A 17,358-nucleotide genomic window follows, 5' to 3' on the forward strand; every position below is an offset into this window, starting at 1 on the left:
CTTAAAAAGACGATTTAGTCAAGACTAGAGTAGAAATAAATCAAACTGAGGAACGAGGAAGGCTTGCACAGGTGGACGGCTGCACCTGTTTATGAAATTACACGAGTTTGGACTATGTTTGGACTCACAGTGATACTAAAATACTTCAGGTTAATCAGGTTTAGTGTGACTAACAGAAGTGAACTCAAAAAGTCTTGAATGCTTCGATTGCATCTGAATGTTAGTTTAGGGGTGTGCACACACTTCCAGAACCAGATTGTGACTTTTTCTTTTTTTATTAAATGCTTTTCTCTTGACCAAATTTGTTTTTCAGTGCAATAAATGTAACATTTGGGGGGAGTGATAACTCAAAACATTTATTTTTAAGAGGAGATTAGATGTTTTTAAAAAGGATTTTTATGCTGTACTTTTGTCCCGTTTATATCATTTCAAGCAAAAACGTCAACAGTGTATCTGCAGATTGGCCTGTTGTACATTTCAAAGCCCAGGCTGGAGTTTAGTTTAGTTTACTTTATGAAGCTATAGCCCATCACATGGTGTGCCTCGTGTATATAAATGCAGTTTTTCTGCATATTTGCACAAACCTCTAATTTGCATTTCACATAAATAAACTGAACCTGCACTGGATGTTGGTTTGGTGTATAAACAGCAGTGAATGTTGGTTTGGTGTATAAACAGCAGACTCCACTGCGTTTCCAAACAGTTCAGTGACCTAAATACGAAACTCAGCTGTAAACAGTCATGCCAAAAAGAAAAAAGAAAAGAAAAAAGAAAAAGCACTTCGATGTAGGGAGTGCAGACATCACTTTGAAATAAAGAGGCTGAATTTATCCTATATGTTTATACGGAAGTTTGGGGAGGTTTTCAAACCACTGGAACTTTTTCACATTCCCTGAAAGTGAAGCAAACTGTTATTTGAAAAATAGCTGAAGTTTAGTAATACTGGATGGAGAACAGCTTTCAAGTGCTGCCACAAACTAATCTAATTAATAATTAAATATATTAAGAAATGTGATTAATAATCTAAATCAGCTTCTTTATTTTTTAATTTGAGTTCAATTTATATCTCTGAACAGATTCTAAAAGCCTGCTGAAGAATATCCCCACAGAATGATGCTGCCACTAACATGCATCAACATGGGGATGGTGTTTCCATGGTGACGAGAAGTGCCACTCTGTCAGATTTGGAAAGTGGATTGTCTTGTCATAAGCAGTGCACAGGTTTTAACTTAGGGGCATCAGAGTAAATACAAAGTGCATTAAAATGCTTCTGAAACTTTCATTTGTTAGGAAAAAAAATTGTATTACTTAATGCACTGATGAGCAAATTTTGGCAGATACTGATATCCGACATTAATATTGCTGTTTTGACTGATAAGCGCAGATATAATATATTGTTTCTCCATATTTTCAACACTGCTTGCTTTGGTTAAACGCCCCACAGTCCTTCACTGCATCGCTATCACTTAAATACCAAATGACCAAACCCATCCTGTCCCCCTCCTGAAACACATAAACAAAAGGCAACAAAATGGAGCTTAACATCAGTCCGTAACATCGGCCCAGTTTTACTTGTTGGACCCATGGGCGTAGGTTTGGGTAGGGACGGTAGGGACATGTCCCGACCAATATTCACGGGATATGAAAAAGTCCCGACCAATTTTTGCCAAATTGGCTCAAAGAACGTGGATCTACGATCTTTGATTAGCAGCAACAGGCGGTGCGCGGAACGGAAGCTTCTTAGTTTGACATTTATTATGAGCCTCCGAGANAGATTGTGACTTTTTCTTTTTTTATTAAATGCTTTTCTCTTGACCAAATTTGTTTTTCAGTGCAATAAATGTAACATTTGGGGGGAGTGATAACTCAAAACATTTATTTTTAAGAGGAGATTAGATGTTTTTAAAAAGGATTTTTATGCTGTACTTTTGTCCCGTTTATATCATTTCAAGCAAAAACGTCAACAGTGTATCTGCAGATTGGCCTGTTGTACATTTCAAAGCCCAGGCTGGAGTTTAGTTTAGTTTACTTTATGAAGCTATAGCCCATCACATGGTGTGCCTCGTGTATATAAATGCAGTTTTTCTGCATATTTGCACAAACCTCTAATTTGCATTTCACATAAATAAACTGAACCTGCACTGGATGTTGGTTTGGTGTATAAACAGCAGTGAATGTTGGTTTGGTGTATAAACAGCAGACTCCACTGCGTTTCCAAACAGTTCAGTGACCTAAATACGAAACTCAGCTGTAAACAGTCATGCCAAAAAGAAAAAGGAAAAGAAAAAAGAAAAAGCACTTCGATGTAGGGAGTGCAGACATCACTTTGAAATAAAGAGGCTGAATTTATCCTATATGTTTATACGGAAGTTTGGGGAGGTTTTCAAACCACTGGAACTTTTTCACATTCCCTGAAAGTGAAGCAAACTGTTATTTGAAAAATAGCTGAAGTTTAGTAATACTGGATGGAGAACAGCTTTCAAGTGCTGCCACAAACTAATCTAATTAATAATTAAATATATTAAGAAATGTGATTAATAATCTAAATCAGCTTCTTTATTTTTTAATTTGAGTTCAATTTATATCTCTGAACAGATTCTAAAAGCCTGCTGAAGAACATCCCCACAGAATGATGCTGCCACTAACATGCATCAACATGGGGATGGTGTTTCCATGGTGACGAGAAGTGCCACTCTGTCAGATTTGGAAAGTGGATTGTCTTGTCATAAGCAGTGCACAGGTTTTAACTTAGGGGCATCAGAGTAAATACAAAGTGCATTAAAATGCTTCTGAAACTTTCATTTGTTAGGAAAAAAATTGTATTACTTAATGCACTGATGAGCAAATTTTGGCAGATACTGATATCCGACATTAATATTGCTGTTTTGACTGATAAGCGCAGATATAATATATTGTTTCTCCATATTTTCAACACTGCTTGCTTTGGTTAAACGCCCCACAGTCCTTCACTGCATCGCTATCACTTAAATACCAAATGACCAAACCCATCCTGTCCCCCTCCTGAAACACATAAACAAAAGGCAACAAAATGGAACTTAACATCAGTCCGTAACATCGGCCCAGTTTTACTTGTTGGACCGATACCGATATGTTAACTATCTACTGACATCCACTGATACCCATGTTAGCAAATTGGTAACATTGGTATCCACATCGGTTATTGTGGATACCGATTATATATTAGGGATATCCTATCCCTAATATATAAATTATATAAATAAATCTAAATATTGTGTTGTTCCCTATCTTAAAATTCCAATAAAATACATTGACATTTGTGGCTTGTAACGTTTGTGAAAAAGGTCCAGGAGGTATGAATATTTTTACAGAACACTGAATCTTATTTGCGGCACTCCAACTAATGATAAATGGTTCTGTCAGTAGATTACTGAGCTACAGTTGACTCCGTAGGAGAAAGCACTCGTATAGTTGCCTGATTAAGGTGCCAGTCTAATTGGAACTTTGTTGGGAAATAAATACGCATTTATATATATAAAAAAGGGGGGGAGAGAAGACAAAAAAAAAAAAAATAGACTCCGACCAGTGCACACATGACGTGATACTGGCCAAAGTGCTCTCTCAATAAAACACATTCAGTACTTGGTGTCCTATTCTAGTGCATTGATGCATACCATAAAAGACGCGTTCTATTTTTGCTGCACTAAAACACTGTCTTATACAAACTGATGGGTAAAAAAAAGGCTGAAAAGTAAAAAGGCACAGCTTCAGACTTCTCTACACGTCCTTTCTCTCTCTTCCTCCTTCTCCAGCAGCTCTGAGAAGTTTCTAGAAGGTTCTGTCGACTGTGATCTCCGTCAGTGCCTCCCTGCCGAGGGCCCTCCAGCGGGGCCCCCAAGCTTCCGCCCCTACACGCCAGTCCTGCGGATATCGTCGCCTCGGTCTCTTTCTGTCCAATTTCCCCAAAAGGCTTCAGTCGCGCTCCTTCGTCAACAGAAAGCAGTGGGTAGAAACAAACATACAGACGAGAAGCCACAGAAGCAGCAACGCCGAAATATCGCCTCGCTTCTCCTGAAAGGATTCATATCTGATCTATTTCCAGCCTTATGTGATCATATCACGGTCAGGACAAACATCTGAGAACAGACGACAAGAGATGCAGCTAAAACTGAAGTCTAACATCTCTGCAACATCCTGCTTTCTGCTTAAAAAAGAAAAGATAAGAAAAAGAACATTCTTCCATGACTTCCAAGTAATCTTAAAATAGATTTTTAGTGCTTCTTTGTCAACTGTTAGGTTGTGTTTTTCGAGTGGAGTTTCGGCGCTACGGCGGGCCTGGGCCCAAAACCGAGACTCGGGAGTCACGGACAGGTCGGTGACTTGAAACACACCATTTCTTTTAGCTTGCTTAGAAAATAAAATCTGTGAGAGAGCGAGACGTGGGCTGATAACATGAAAGCTTAGCAGCAAAGTCGCTCTGTTTTCTCCGTTTGAGCTAGTTGTAACCTCACTCTGCCTGTCATCGAATATGGGAATCTTTTTGAAGCTACTGGTTTGGTAGCTTATCATGCTAATTGCTAACATAAGATGCTAAAGGTGGTTTTCAATGACTGTCCTTTACTTTAAATGTTCTCAAAGGGCCAGTTGTCCAGAATATATTGATAAAAGGCATCAACAGCTGTTAAAAATAGTAATAACTAGCTGTCTCTGCATTTGAAACTTTACTTCTTGAGCCCTTTCCACATTGAGCGGTCCCTCCACGATATGGTGATTGATTTTGTGACTTTTTTTGCTATCAGAATCACAGATTTTTCGGTGCTAATTTAGAAATATTTACAAAGAATTTTGACGTATTTACACTAATATATGGTGGCAAATGTGGCTTTGTTGATAGTGGATTATAACTTGATGAATTCTGAGGCAGTATTGTATTAAAAGTAAGAAATACTGCCACCTGCAGGTGAGGATTAGCATCTCTTAAACAAAATGTTTTCGACAATTTGCAGTAAACTCAAAATTCTGCGTTAGCGCCCCAAAAAATGTGGATATCTGCTGATTTTGTGTGAATTTCTGTGATCGATAAATCTAAAGAAACTGTGGAGGGACTGACTGATGTTATATGGCTGTTTACGGATTAAAAACTGCTTAAATTTGATAAAATTATATTCAAGCACAAAGCTGTTCTATTGGAGGTTCTATTTATGTGCCCCTCTGGAGCAGAGGTATCCAAACATTTTATCTCAAGGGGCAAAACGTCAAGTCTGCTGAATAGATGTAGGTCTCACAAGAGAATACAAAAAGCTTGGTTATTGAATACTTTGTACCATAGCCAACATTTTTAAGATTTTTATTTGTAAGTTTTTCCCTGGTTACAAATAAAAATCTCCATTTGCATCAACCGCCTGCCGCAAAAGGCACCGGGAGACACTTTAGATTCCTCTGCTCTGGAGACTAGAGGGCCACATAAAAACTAGGGGGGCCCACATTTGGCCCCTGCACCTTAAGATTGACGCATGCTTAAGTGATCAAAACTGTATTTTACAGCAACTGCTGTGGTGTGATGTCGCCTCTCCTCCTGATAGATAACCTGATTTTTCTGGCCTTCTTGCTGTGAAGGAGAAATTATTCTGAATGCTGTAATTAGATGTGGCTACATTAAAACTCAAGGGGAGAAATCAGATCTGATCTAAATCTACATCGGCAGGTCAAAGCTTTACAAAAATCAGAGATCAGAAGTTGGCCCCAAAATTCAGATCCTTGCTTCTTTAGTGGAGAACGACCGTAGATTAGCAATCTAATCTCCTACTGTCTAATATGTTATTAGATCCATTTGCTTTTCTGCAATCTGACCTTTGAAGATGTAGTAAAGTAGAAAATGCAGTAAAATCAGCCTGAAGTAGCTGCGTTTTCATTAGAAATGTGCACAAAACGTCAATATTTTGCTGATGTAAAAAAACAACAAAAAAAACCCACACAATTTTGCAATTGCTGTGTTTCCACTAAATAAGAAATAAGTTAAAATCACACATGAATAAGTTTGTTCAAGTGATATTAAAAATATGCAGCACCATGATCTTTCTGTTTCCTCCTGTTTTCTTCTTTGTGGTTTGCGCCAGTGGCAACATCTGGTTGTTGTTGATAATGTGAGTCGTGTGATGCAAAAACATGTTTCCATTGCAGTTTTGTGAAATACACTAATTTCTATCCTAGTGCCAAAACATTATCAAAAAACGAGTTATTCTTTTTAAATTGGCCTGTTTCCAGTAAGGAAATTTATTTTAAAAATGTCAAATTGAGCATGTCTAATAGCTGTGTTTTCATTGGCCATATAATTACACAATTTGACATTTTGAAAATAAATTTGCTTACTGGAAACATGCCTATTTAAAAAAAAAACTAATTTTTCTATAAAGTTTTGATACTAAGATGATGTATTTTAGAAAAAATATTGGTTTATTTCGCAAAATTGCAAAGGAAACATTTTCTTTGATTCACATGATCAACAACTGGAGATTGTTGAACCACGTCTCACGTCTTTGTGGTTTTTGCCACTGGTGAAAACCACAAAGACGACAACAGGAAGAAGTTGGAAGCGCGGCATGGATCTTGATGACTTACCGCATGAACAAACTTGTTCACGTGTGATTTTTATTGCGTCTCATCTAATCGGAACACCGCAACCTGTGTTTTTTTTTTGACACTAACACAATAGACAAAGTTTTGCACGCATTTGGAACGGAAACACAGCTACTGCCTGGTTTTTCTAGTTATACAGGATGAGCCACCCCTGCCTCTGGTAGCGTATCACCAGCTGTCTCCATTAGCAACTGACAGTCAATTTAATAAAAGAGGCCACTGCTTTACAATCACTAACTGAACGTTTTATCAATATGAAGTGCAGTCTGGAGGAGAAGACAACGAGCGTTACTCAGTGCTTTGGCTGCAGGCTTCTACTATCATACACCAAATACAATGACAGCAACAAGCAAATCACACACGCACACACACACAAAGAGCACACAGAAAAATACGTGTCAAAATGTGTTTCACAAAAGGAGTTTCAGATGGGTTGGCCTTGACTACCACAAAGAGAAAAAAAAAGCTCTGCTGCAGTGGATTCTGGGTATTTCAGGCAATATTTACAGCTGACGGAATGATGACGCTCCATTTTCAAGCTCCTTTAATTCCTGCAACCGTGTCCGACCCAACGTGGTCCGGGATTAATCAATACTCCCACTCGTCCGTCTTCATGTCTAGGTAGTTGAGAATGTTCTGGGCAAACTTCACCGCTTGCTTCCGTGCCACCTTGGTGGACGCGTCGCCCTGCGGATCCACAGCGTCCAGCGCCAGCAGCTGTTTGGTCAGCAGTTCCTCCAGCATCATGTAGCTCTTGTCGGCCCGCTTGCCGTCAAAGCCCAGAACTTGGGCCTGCAGGTCGGAGAGGCTGCCCAGGACCAGCCACACGGCCCGGTGCGACGGGTGCTCCTCGGGACCCGGCTGGCGGCACACCAGGGCCTCGCGGAGGTCCAGGAAGGTGATGACAGCCTGGACCTCGACCACGGCGCGGCGGCGGGCCTCTCTGATGCACGGGTTTTTGGCCGTGTCCACCTGGTCCAGGTGGGTGAGGAGGCTCTGGAGTTCGGCTTTGGGCCGGAAACTGAGGTCACCAACCACACAGTGTCGCAGGACGCCCTCTCGTAAGTGGGAGACGTGGGCTCGGACGGCCTCGATCTCACGGATGGAGTTGTTCTGCGCCAAATCGTACCTACGGAGACAGACACAGGTTCACCATACTGAGCGCTACTTCCAATCATCGCTGGATAATGGAAACCAGAAGGAAAACAGAACAGGGTTCCAAACTTTCTTAGTATATGTGTTCAGCTCCCATAAGACAAAACTATGTGGAACAATCTTTTGCTGCAATGTCCAGGTACAAGTGTTTTCTAACATGTGTACCAGCTTTGAACCGCTTGTGGTTTGAACCGCTTGTAGTTCAAAGCTGCTCAGGATGCAGCTCAGGATGCTTTCTTCTTGCCACCGCGAGAAGAAAGCATCTTGAGCTGCGGATCTCTGAGCTGCTGATCTCTGAATTTACTTTTACTATTAGAGGTGCATCAATAAATCTGCCTGTTAATTTCAGCGGATCGGCAATCGACCAATATTTATCCCCATGTCCAATCCCAATGTTTTCTTTAGAATTTTGTGGAAATGGAGTCAGAATTTATTTGGACATGATTTTTAGAGGCCTGTTATATTTTTCCTTTAATGCTATTCTTGTTGACTTTTTTTTCGGTACAACTTAAAAATTAGAAATTTTGTCTCTGTGACAACTGCAACCATTAATACGGTCCTGACAAGCAACATGCAAGGGCGGCTTCAGATGTTAGAACAGGACCTTAAAGACAAACTGACATATTTATTTCATGTCTTATTTTCTTTTTAATTATTTTATTTGCATGTGACAGTTGCTGCTCTCTACAAACTTTGGATTTGTGGATCTTTGCCACAAATTTTGCTCCAACCACAACACAAAGTGGTGTGTGTAAACCAGCAGTGTCTGTTGATACACATTTTATGCCGATTCAAGCAAATTTACATTTTAAATACCAAAACATTAATTTACAATCTGATGGGCATCAAAAACAGAATTATTTTGTTATAAATTCAGGCAGTTAAAAGTTAGTATTACTATTGTTATGTCATTATAATTAGGCTTATAACATAACAAATGTTACTGGACCAGAATAATTATTGCAATAAATGATAATAATATTGTTGAGACCATTTTCAAATAATTAACTGATAATGGCATATTAATACAGATTCGCCCTCTCAAACTGTAATCTTCTGGAAATCACACTAGAACTGAAATGTATTTTAAATATCCAAAATAAAATATGACAACCAGAAACGGGAATAAAAATAAAAAAAACAATTGAAACTATAAATACAATGTATGAAGAGGACTCTAAACAAAATTGCCCTTCAATCATCAGAATGAAAATTATAGAGCTCATTACGGTGTGACGTCGCTTTTTGATCCGATATCGGCTCTTCCTATCATTGTGAAGCAGAATTCACAAGCGTTGGATTGTTCACCCATTATAGGGAACATGAACTGGGTTTAGACCGTCGTGAGACAAGTTAGTTTTATCCTACTGATAATGTGTTGTTGCAATAGTAATTCTGCATTTGTCGCAATAGCAAATTGCTTATTGCGACAGTCTTAGTTGTAGTAAACTGAGACGTACCTGCGAGTGTCGTCCCCCTCTCCCTCCAGGTCCAGGTGTTTCAGCAGGCCGTTTATTTCCTCCACCACCTGTTTCCTGTAATTCCGGATCGCCGCGTTCCCGGAGACGTCCAGGGCGTCCAGCTCCACCTGCAGCTCCGTTAGGATGCGGGACAGGTGTGCGCAGCTGTCCCTCCCGCTCAGCCCCATCAGCAAAGCCAGTAGCTGGCTGCGAGCCATGCTCACCTTCACCATGACCTGGTTGATGCGGTTCACGGCCTCGTGGGTGTCGCCCGACAGGGGCAGAGAGAGGGTCTGCTGCGGCGTGCGGCTCTCCAGCACGTCCTGCACGGCGCAGAGCCGCGTGAGCGCTCGGTAGCGCGCCTTGCGGAGCGGCACCCGGCCTTCAGTCTTGATCTGGGTGAGCCTGAGGACGAGCTCTTGAAGGGCATCCACCAGCTCGTCGTTTATTTCCGCCACCCCGCCGGCCCGCTGCGGTGCCACCACCCGCTCGTCCACCAGCTCCCGTGCCGCGATGCTCAGATCTTCGATGGCCAGGCGGGACGGGTGGGAGGCGTTCTCCTCCAGGTACCGCAGGAGGCCCTCCACCTCTTGCGCAGCCCTCTTGCGCGCTCCTTGCAGCTCCAGCTTGCCCTCCGTGTCCACCTGGTCCACCTGCAGCAGCAGCTGGGTCAGCTCGCGCTCCATGCGCTTGTATTCTCGGTCGTTCTGTAGGCCGCTGAAGGTGCAGACCTGCGGCCCCAGAGTCGAGACCTCTTTCTGGACTTCATACAGTCTCATCATTGCAGGATGCTGTGGATGGTAAGGCTGCTGCTGCTCCGCCGGATGCTGCTGCTGGTCCTGTGGACCGCCATGGTCCATCCTTTTTCCACCATCAAAAGGTTTCCCAAAGAGACTGAAAAAGAAGCACAATGAAATCAGATCAATTAGCAACCAGCACTGAGGCCTTGTGCACACGTAGCCAAAAGTCTGGGAAAACAAATTTTTATGGGTTTTGGCCTTTCATGAGAACTTTATCACTACAAATTATTATTTAAGAAAAGTCAGACTAAGCAAGAAATTTGAGAAAACTGTATATTTGTGTTTGCATGTGTACATGGGAAAACTTAGATTCTGCAACAAATAAAGCGGCAATATATCCGCATAGTTGATATGACAATCTCAATCGGCATCATCTTGTATTTTAATAACGTTATTTTCTAATACGCTACTTAAAAGTATTTCAATCTATATTTCTGTCCACACAAATGCACCTCCTATCGCCATGTTTAATGTTAAAAGTTGGGATTGTTTTCAAGCAGTCTGATTGATGTTTTAGCTTTGCTACACTGCCCCCTATGTGTTTGGCATGTTTAAAACAACACAGTGGCAGATTTGTGTGGGTTCGTAAGGATGAAAACTTTTCTGAAAACAATCCCATGTGTACGATATTCTTTTAAAACAATGTGGGAGAGATATTCATTTTTATAAATTCCGGGTTAAGTGTGGATAAGTCTCAAGTCTGAGTGGAGACAGGATTGTGTTGAAGGTTACCTGCTGAATTAGACCACCATCTAACAGAAAAACTAAAAATCCTCAACTAAGCATTGAAATTAGTTGAGGATTTCAATGTCCAATATTTATTTGGACAGTTTTATTTTTTTTTTTTTTTCAGATCAGTGAAAGCACTATAGTGCTAACAGCAAGAGGAAGTTCAAAATGTGTAAGCTTCTAGATAGGCTGCAACTTTTAAACAGGACATGGAAATTGTCAAATAACAGGAAGTGACACGTTACAAGAACACTAATCTGTCTTAGTCCAGTTCTATTACTTTAATACTTAGCTGGCAATACACACAGATAGGTTTACAGTTAATGTTTACTGTCTAAGAGTGGCTTAGCAATCTAATTAGATAGTTATGTAGGTAGCTCGCTAGCTGGATCGCTAGCTAAATATCCCTAATATTTAGTACCATTGTGGCAAATCAGATTTCATACAAATAATCATAAATTCTAAATTTAGCAAAGCAACAATGACAAGGATCCACAGTATCATGTTCTAAAACTGAGCAGGAAATAATCACATAAAATAGAGACAAAAAAAACTTAATGTAATATATTCTGTCCTCCAAGATACTAAATGAGATATGCTGCGATGCCTTTTGGTTGGGTTTAGCTCTAGAAACACATCTGTGCCATAACCCTAAAGGATTTGAATCTATCTGAACACTTCAAGTAAGGCAGAGCAGCAGTTATTTATCTTTGGGCTGCTTTTGAGAAAATAGTTTTCTTTTAAAATTTTATTACTAAGATGGTTACATTTTCAACTTAGAAAAAGTATTTTGTCTTTATTCCTAATTCTTAGAGAGAAATTTGGAACCAGCAAGTCAGCTTTACAAACTCTCTGCTCGGTGTCTGCGGATGCATTTACAGACTCCTGATTAAATGTTAAATCACCCCTAAGTTCCTCGGATCCAGCTAAATAAAATATCATTGCACAAATCACCATAAGCTGACTGTTATTAACTACAACCTTTGTAGTTCTGTGTGTTTGAGCTCTGTTGTGATTGATGCCTTCTGTGTCTTTTAGTTTCATTGTTGTAGTTCTGTCTTTAGCTTGATTTCTTTGAAGCTCTCATAGTTTTGTGCATGATTCCCCATATACTCATGTCAACCTCTTGGTCATTTGTTTTGAATTCATATAATATTTTGTCATTTCGGATGTTCTTCTTTTGATATAATTTCTGAAGCCAAATGTGTCACTTTTTAGCTAAATATTTAATGAACCAACTAAATATGCAGCTCCAAGTTACATATATACTCAGTCTGCTAAGCATTTAGTTGGTAAACTAAATGTTTTGTAAGTTCAGAGCTAAATATTTAGTTGTTAAATTAAGTATTTCGCTTGCTAACTAAATATCTAGCTTCAAACTAACAGTTAGCTTGCTAACTAAATATTTGGTTTGAAGGTATGACATTTATAAATGAATGAATAAAATTGTGAAAATATGACTTTGAAAAATTAGCCCATTTATAAATGAATGAATAAAATTGTGAAAATATGACTCTGAAAAATTAGCCCTCATTTTTCTACAGGCTAAATAACCCAAATTATTGCTGTTATTTATTTATTTTTGTGAAATTTTACAAACAACAGCACTTGGTGTACTCCGTGACCCGGTCTCTATGTTAGGGTTGCCAAAGTGAAGATTTTGATAAAAGAAAGTAATTAGAAATTCTGTTTTAACTCCCTCAAGTCTGGAAGGGCAGAGGTCTCCCACCCTGGTCCTATGGGCCCTCTGTCCTGCATGCTAAAGAGCACAGTTTCATGGTCCTAGAAAACAGGTGCTGTTCCACAATATACCGGTAATGTATTTATTTATTTTTATCAACAGCATAATGACTGTTGGAATAAATGTTATTTGGAGTCAACATTCCATTATGTAAGAGGGCGAGGGGATGTGCATTTCCAGAATAGTGGATGATCACATGCCAGACGAAAGCTTCCAAATCCGAATATCTAGTAGGATAAGCTCAGGAAAAACAAATCCAGCATGGAAAGCCACTCCTCTCCTGCTTCCCTCACGGCATTCAAGATTAGGAAAATAACTAATGGGAAGATGCGAACGATAACGTCCGCAGCTAGTAGCAAGCGGTCACCCAGCATGAAGGCTTACAGGGCTACAGGTAACATGCGATCCACCACCAAGCGCCATCCCCAGCTCCAGGCTGCCTGCACCGGCATTGCGCATTATGTCACCACGGAATACCCCGATCGGCCGACTGGTTGCTAAGGGATCAGGAACCAGCGCGCACACACCTCGAAGCATCTCCAGATGCTGTCAGCTGCATCCCCGCTCACACACACACCGACACATCATCGTTAGGTCTCACCTTTTCAAAACGCCGAACACATTCGCGCACATTTTGGCCGAGCTCTGTTTCCATCAGCCAGATCGGCCCGTGAAAGAAAAAGGCTTCCGAACGTGGTGAGACGAAGGCAGGAATTTCGGTTATGCTCCCGGTCAGCTTCACTACCTCACCACCGAATCTTCTTCTGTCACTGACTGAATGACTGCGGTTGGAATGGTGTCGCCCCTCCCACGATAGAAACCACGGTCTTCATTTACTACCATTTAAAGCTACTTAGTTTAGAAATAAATGCGTAACTAAAGCATACACACAGATTAAATGAATGATTTCAAACCTAAAAAGCACCGATCAAAAAAACAGCTTCCATCCACTGTTAAAACCTTTGTGTTTCAGTGCCGATGATCACCTGACTCTGCCCCACCTGCTGAAACAAAAACGGGTTTTTAGATCTAAAATAACCCCTCAATTTAAAAATATACCAGCTCTCCTCCTTACCTGCATAACCAGCGTACAGCCATCTGAACTGCTGTGGGATAGAACGCTCCTTCGTTGATTAAAGCTTAACATTAGCCTACCTAGCTACCTTCTAGCAGTTACTTTCCTGCTCAACTGTGTAAACTTACACGGAGTTGGATTTTTCCCAATTAGTATACGGTAATTTACTTACGTTGTCTATGTAATTAGAAAGCAATCTATGTATAAATGTTTGCAAAACGCATGCAAATTATTTTTACATAGTGAGAAAAATACAATGAAGTGCCGACTTTCTGATAAGCGACTTTGCAATTTTCTAACTCGGTGTAAGTTTTTGTTGTCCAACATTTGGTGCGCTCCTTTTACTATCGCAGTCTCAAGTGGTCAGAGGAGAGGCAAGTACGTCCGAAAGCACCTGGGATACGGGCGGGGTTTCTAAGAACTGGGTGCGCGCTGGTGAGGTTTTCGAGCGCACCTACACACCCCATTGCGTTAACTTGATTAAACGTAATAAGGAACCGAGGTATCCAACGAAATACTCTCCCCTTGTCTATGCGCTCTGACTTTAATACACTGTATTTGTTTCGACTTGGTCGACTATTATAATCGATCTGCACCTTGGAGCTTTTATTTAAAAAAATCTGATTAATTACATTTCATTGTTTTTTATTCACAGGTAAATATTTAAACAAATAAACTCGCACCCCATATAATTTATTTGGGAATTACCTGAAGTTGGTGAAGAATCAGAAAAAGCTTTATTAATCATGATACAAAATTATATTTGTTAAATTTCTGTGTAGAATGTTATATTTTTTGTTCAGATATAATGGTAAAGACTAAGTCTGTAGGTATAAATATTTAATAAAGCATGTTTTCAAAGGACAGCTAGAGCACGCTGTTGTGGCAAGTTGTTTTCATTAGGGTGACAGCGACCGGTAGGTGGAGCTGTTGGCAGGAACATTTGTCGAAGTAGTAGAGTTTGTCTGAACAGAGTAGAAACAGGAGGGCGCTAGCACATTGTGCTAGCAAAGGGCACAATGTTTTTCTCCTTTATCACAGATACGGATTAATGTCGAGGTAATTAAAATGGCAAACAAAGCAGCGGCGACCTGGAGGAGCGTCAGTGGTTTCTTGCTGCCCCCTCTGCGGCTGCACCAAATATCAGGAGCCAGCAGTCGGCTCTGTAGTTCCGAGCAGAAAAAACCTATAAAGGTCCGTATCAGAGCTTTTATTTTATGTGTAGACTACTCGCTTAAAGCGTTTACTATCCACTGTTACTGCCTAGTTTATTTTAAAAGCATGGGTTGACTCAATATCAAAGAGAGCGGGTACATTTTCAAGATTATTCAAGCTTGTGTTGTGTTGTTTTCTCCTTGAAACCATTCCCATATTTGTAAGCAGTCGCCTCTAACCGTCATAATCTGAACTTTAGTAACCAACTTTAATGGCTCTCCGTCCCCCCCTTTCATCTGAACAAACCACAAGACTCCTACATTAACAGTCTATATGTATTTGGAGGAAACCAAACAGCATCTCAACACAAACACATGTGTGTATAAAACACGGTGGAAGGGGGGTGGTGATGATTTGGGCTTGTGTTGCAGTCAGTCAGAAATTTAACCCTGAACTTCTCTGTTTACTAAAAAAATCTGGAGTAATATGTGAGGCTATCTGCATATATGCAACAGAACATTAAATCTAAATAAGCGACAGAAGGATGAGGAAAGAAAATAATCTAGGTATAAGTCATTTGGTTGCTGAGAAGCTGTGTGTTTCAGGTGTGTGTACCTTTTTCCTGGCCCCTGCCTCCTGGATCGTGTTTTTCTTCTTGCTTTTCCCATGATGACGGCTGCTGAGAAATGATAAGCACAGCGTTTTATCATCTCAGTTAAAGACTTGTGACGTCCATCTGTGCACAGGACAACTGCAATGCCTTGCAAAAGTATTCATTCCCTCTTTTTAGCACTCTGCAAAGTGACGACCATAAACGAAGAGTTTAAAAAAAATCCTGTTTGAATCATTTTATTTAGTTGCACTTTAGGTTCAGTGCATCATTTGCTCAAACTGTGGTTATCATTGAAGGAGAGAGGATCAAAAGCGGTGTGTTCACCCTCACTGGTGGAGAACACAAAGATGTTTTCACTGAAGGCAAATTATTTCCAGAGTCTTTGTTCAAACTAAAGGAGAAGTGGTTGTAAACAACTCGCATCATATATATTTTTTAAAATTAAGTGCTTCTTTGGCTTGTAACCATCCCACTTTTTGATATATGTAGATGTCTGCATCAAGGCCGGATCCCAGCTCCTCACATGACTGGATCGGTCCCCCAAACTCTCTGTCAAACCTGCGACCCATTGTCTACCGCATCAGTGAGAACGAGTCTGATCTGGAAAAGCAGCTGAGAAAACTGAGGCAGGAGACCGAGGACTGGAATCACATATTCTGGACCAGGCAGAATGTCAACTTCAGCAAGGTTTGAATTCACGTTTTCCAACTAGTTTTGTTTGATTTGTTTATCGGGTTACATAAGCATATATATTGTTTACAGGTAAAATTCCCAGAAGATTTCAATTTCTTTAATTCATAGCTCATGGCTGTGTAGAGCCTTATTTCTACCAGCAGAGGGCAGCAATGTACAACAGTCTGTAGAAAATATACTAAAATAATTATGCTTTCAGTGTTCCTACAGGTACATCTAAAAATAATGATAATAATAACAATAATATATTTTTTGTAAAAGTTGTACATATTATTTTCACTCATTTCAGAAATTGAAATTCATATATAGATTCATGCCATGAAGTCAGATGGTCATAGGTTCGAATCCCAGCCTGAGGTCTTTTCTACATGGAGTTTGCAAGTTCTCTCTGTGTGTGCATTGTTTCTCTGCAGTTACTCTGGCTTATTCACTTTATTAACTCAAACCACCAAGCCATGAAAGGTCATTGCTGAAGAAGCTGGTTGTTTATAGAGTTCTGTTGAAGAAGAGTGAAAGAAAGTTGAGTGGAAGGAAGGAAGGGACAGCTGCAGACTTAAGTAGATTTCCAAACAAAATTTGTCCAAAAATTTGGAGAAGCTTCACAAAGGATTGGCCTGAGTTCTGGATACAGATGAATCCTACACACCAAGAACATGACTGTGCCTCAGTGGTCCAATATTCTCTTTTCAGATGAAAGTTTAGTTTCCATTTCATCTAGAAATCAAGATCCCATCCTGGTCACCTGCTGCTATTGGCCAACTGGGTTTTCTTTTGTCCGTCTACCAGGACATTCTAGAGAGCATCATGCTACTTCCTGCTGACACGCTGGATGGAGATGCTGATTTCATTTTCCAGCAAAACTTGGTACCAGCCCACACTGCCAAATATACCAAAAAAAAAAATTAAAAAAATACCGTGGTGGTACTGTGCTTGATTAGTCAGCAAACTGACCTTTAACCCCATAGAAAGTATCTAAAAGGTTTTCAAGAGGAAGATGAGAGACACCAGAACCAACTAGGCAGACGACCTAAAAGCAGCTACCAAAGCAACCTGGGCTTCTGTTGCACCTCAACTGAACCAGTGGCTGATCTCCATGTCATTACTGATGCAGTAATTCATTAAACAGGAACCACAACAAGAACTCAGAGAATAGAAGTGAATATACATTTCAGAAGCCAGTTTAAAAGCAGAAAACAACTTTGTTTTCCTCTTCTCTACAGGAAAAAGAAGCTTTCATCATCTCACAGCTGAAGGCAAAAGGCTTGACTTTGCGTGGAGAAGATGGTGAGGATATATATATATATATATATATATATATATAT

General features: G+C 40.2%; 2 protein-coding genes and 1 long non-coding RNA gene across 5 annotated transcripts in view; 2 read left to right on the forward strand and 1 right to left on the reverse strand.

The window, feature by feature from the left end:
• LOC107833331 (uncharacterized) overlaps positions 1-751 on the forward strand; it is a 7,333-nt gene extending 6,582 nt beyond the window's left edge. Inside the window, exon 2 of the long non-coding RNA XR_001659054.1 lies at positions 72-751. This is a non-coding gene — a long non-coding RNA (uncharacterized LOC107833331). The remainder of the gene's footprint in view (positions 1-71) is intronic.
• Positions 752-6,665: 5,914 nt separating this feature from the next.
• Positions 6,666-15,801, reverse strand: bag5 (BCL2 associated athanogene 5). Of its 3 annotated transcripts, XM_016662245.1 has the most exons (4): positions 13,576-13,910; positions 13,102-13,501; positions 9,231-10,124; positions 6,666-7,744 (listed from the first exon to the last, which is right to left on the reverse strand). In XM_016662245.1, the coding sequence occupies exons 2-4, from the start codon at positions 13,131-13,133 to the stop codon at positions 7,204-7,206; spliced, it is 1,467 nt and encodes a 488-aa protein (XP_016517731.1). In that variant the 5' UTR covers positions 13,134-13,501; positions 13,576-13,910; the 3' UTR covers positions 6,666-7,203. The 3 variants fall into 3 exon arrangements, with proteins under 3 accessions (XP_016517731.1, XP_016517730.1, XP_007574947.1); XM_016662244.1 differs by lacking the exons at positions 13,102-13,501; positions 13,576-13,910 and adding an exon at positions 15,346-15,801; XM_007574885.2 differs by lacking the exon at positions 13,102-13,501 and having other exon boundaries at positions 13,576-13,912.
• Positions 14,495-17,358, forward strand: part of coa8 (cytochrome c oxidase assembly factor 8) — a 3,640-nt gene continuing 776 nt past the window's right edge. Inside the window, exons 1-3 of the mRNA XM_007574883.2 lie at positions 14,495-14,769; positions 15,833-16,030; positions 17,257-17,320. Of these exons, the coding sequence (XP_007574945.1) occupies positions 14,644-14,769; positions 15,833-16,030; positions 17,257-17,320 (388 nt within the window). The 5' untranslated portion in view covers positions 14,495-14,643. The remainder of the gene's footprint in view (positions 14,770-15,832; positions 16,031-17,256; positions 17,321-17,358) is intronic.

The sequence above is a fragment of the Poecilia formosa genome, unplaced genomic scaffold, assembly GCF_000485575.1.
Source record: "Poecilia formosa unplaced genomic scaffold, Poecilia_formosa-5.1.2 Scaffold364, whole genome shotgun sequence".
NCBI lineage: Eukaryota > Metazoa > Chordata > Actinopteri > Cyprinodontiformes > Poeciliidae > Poecilia > Poecilia formosa.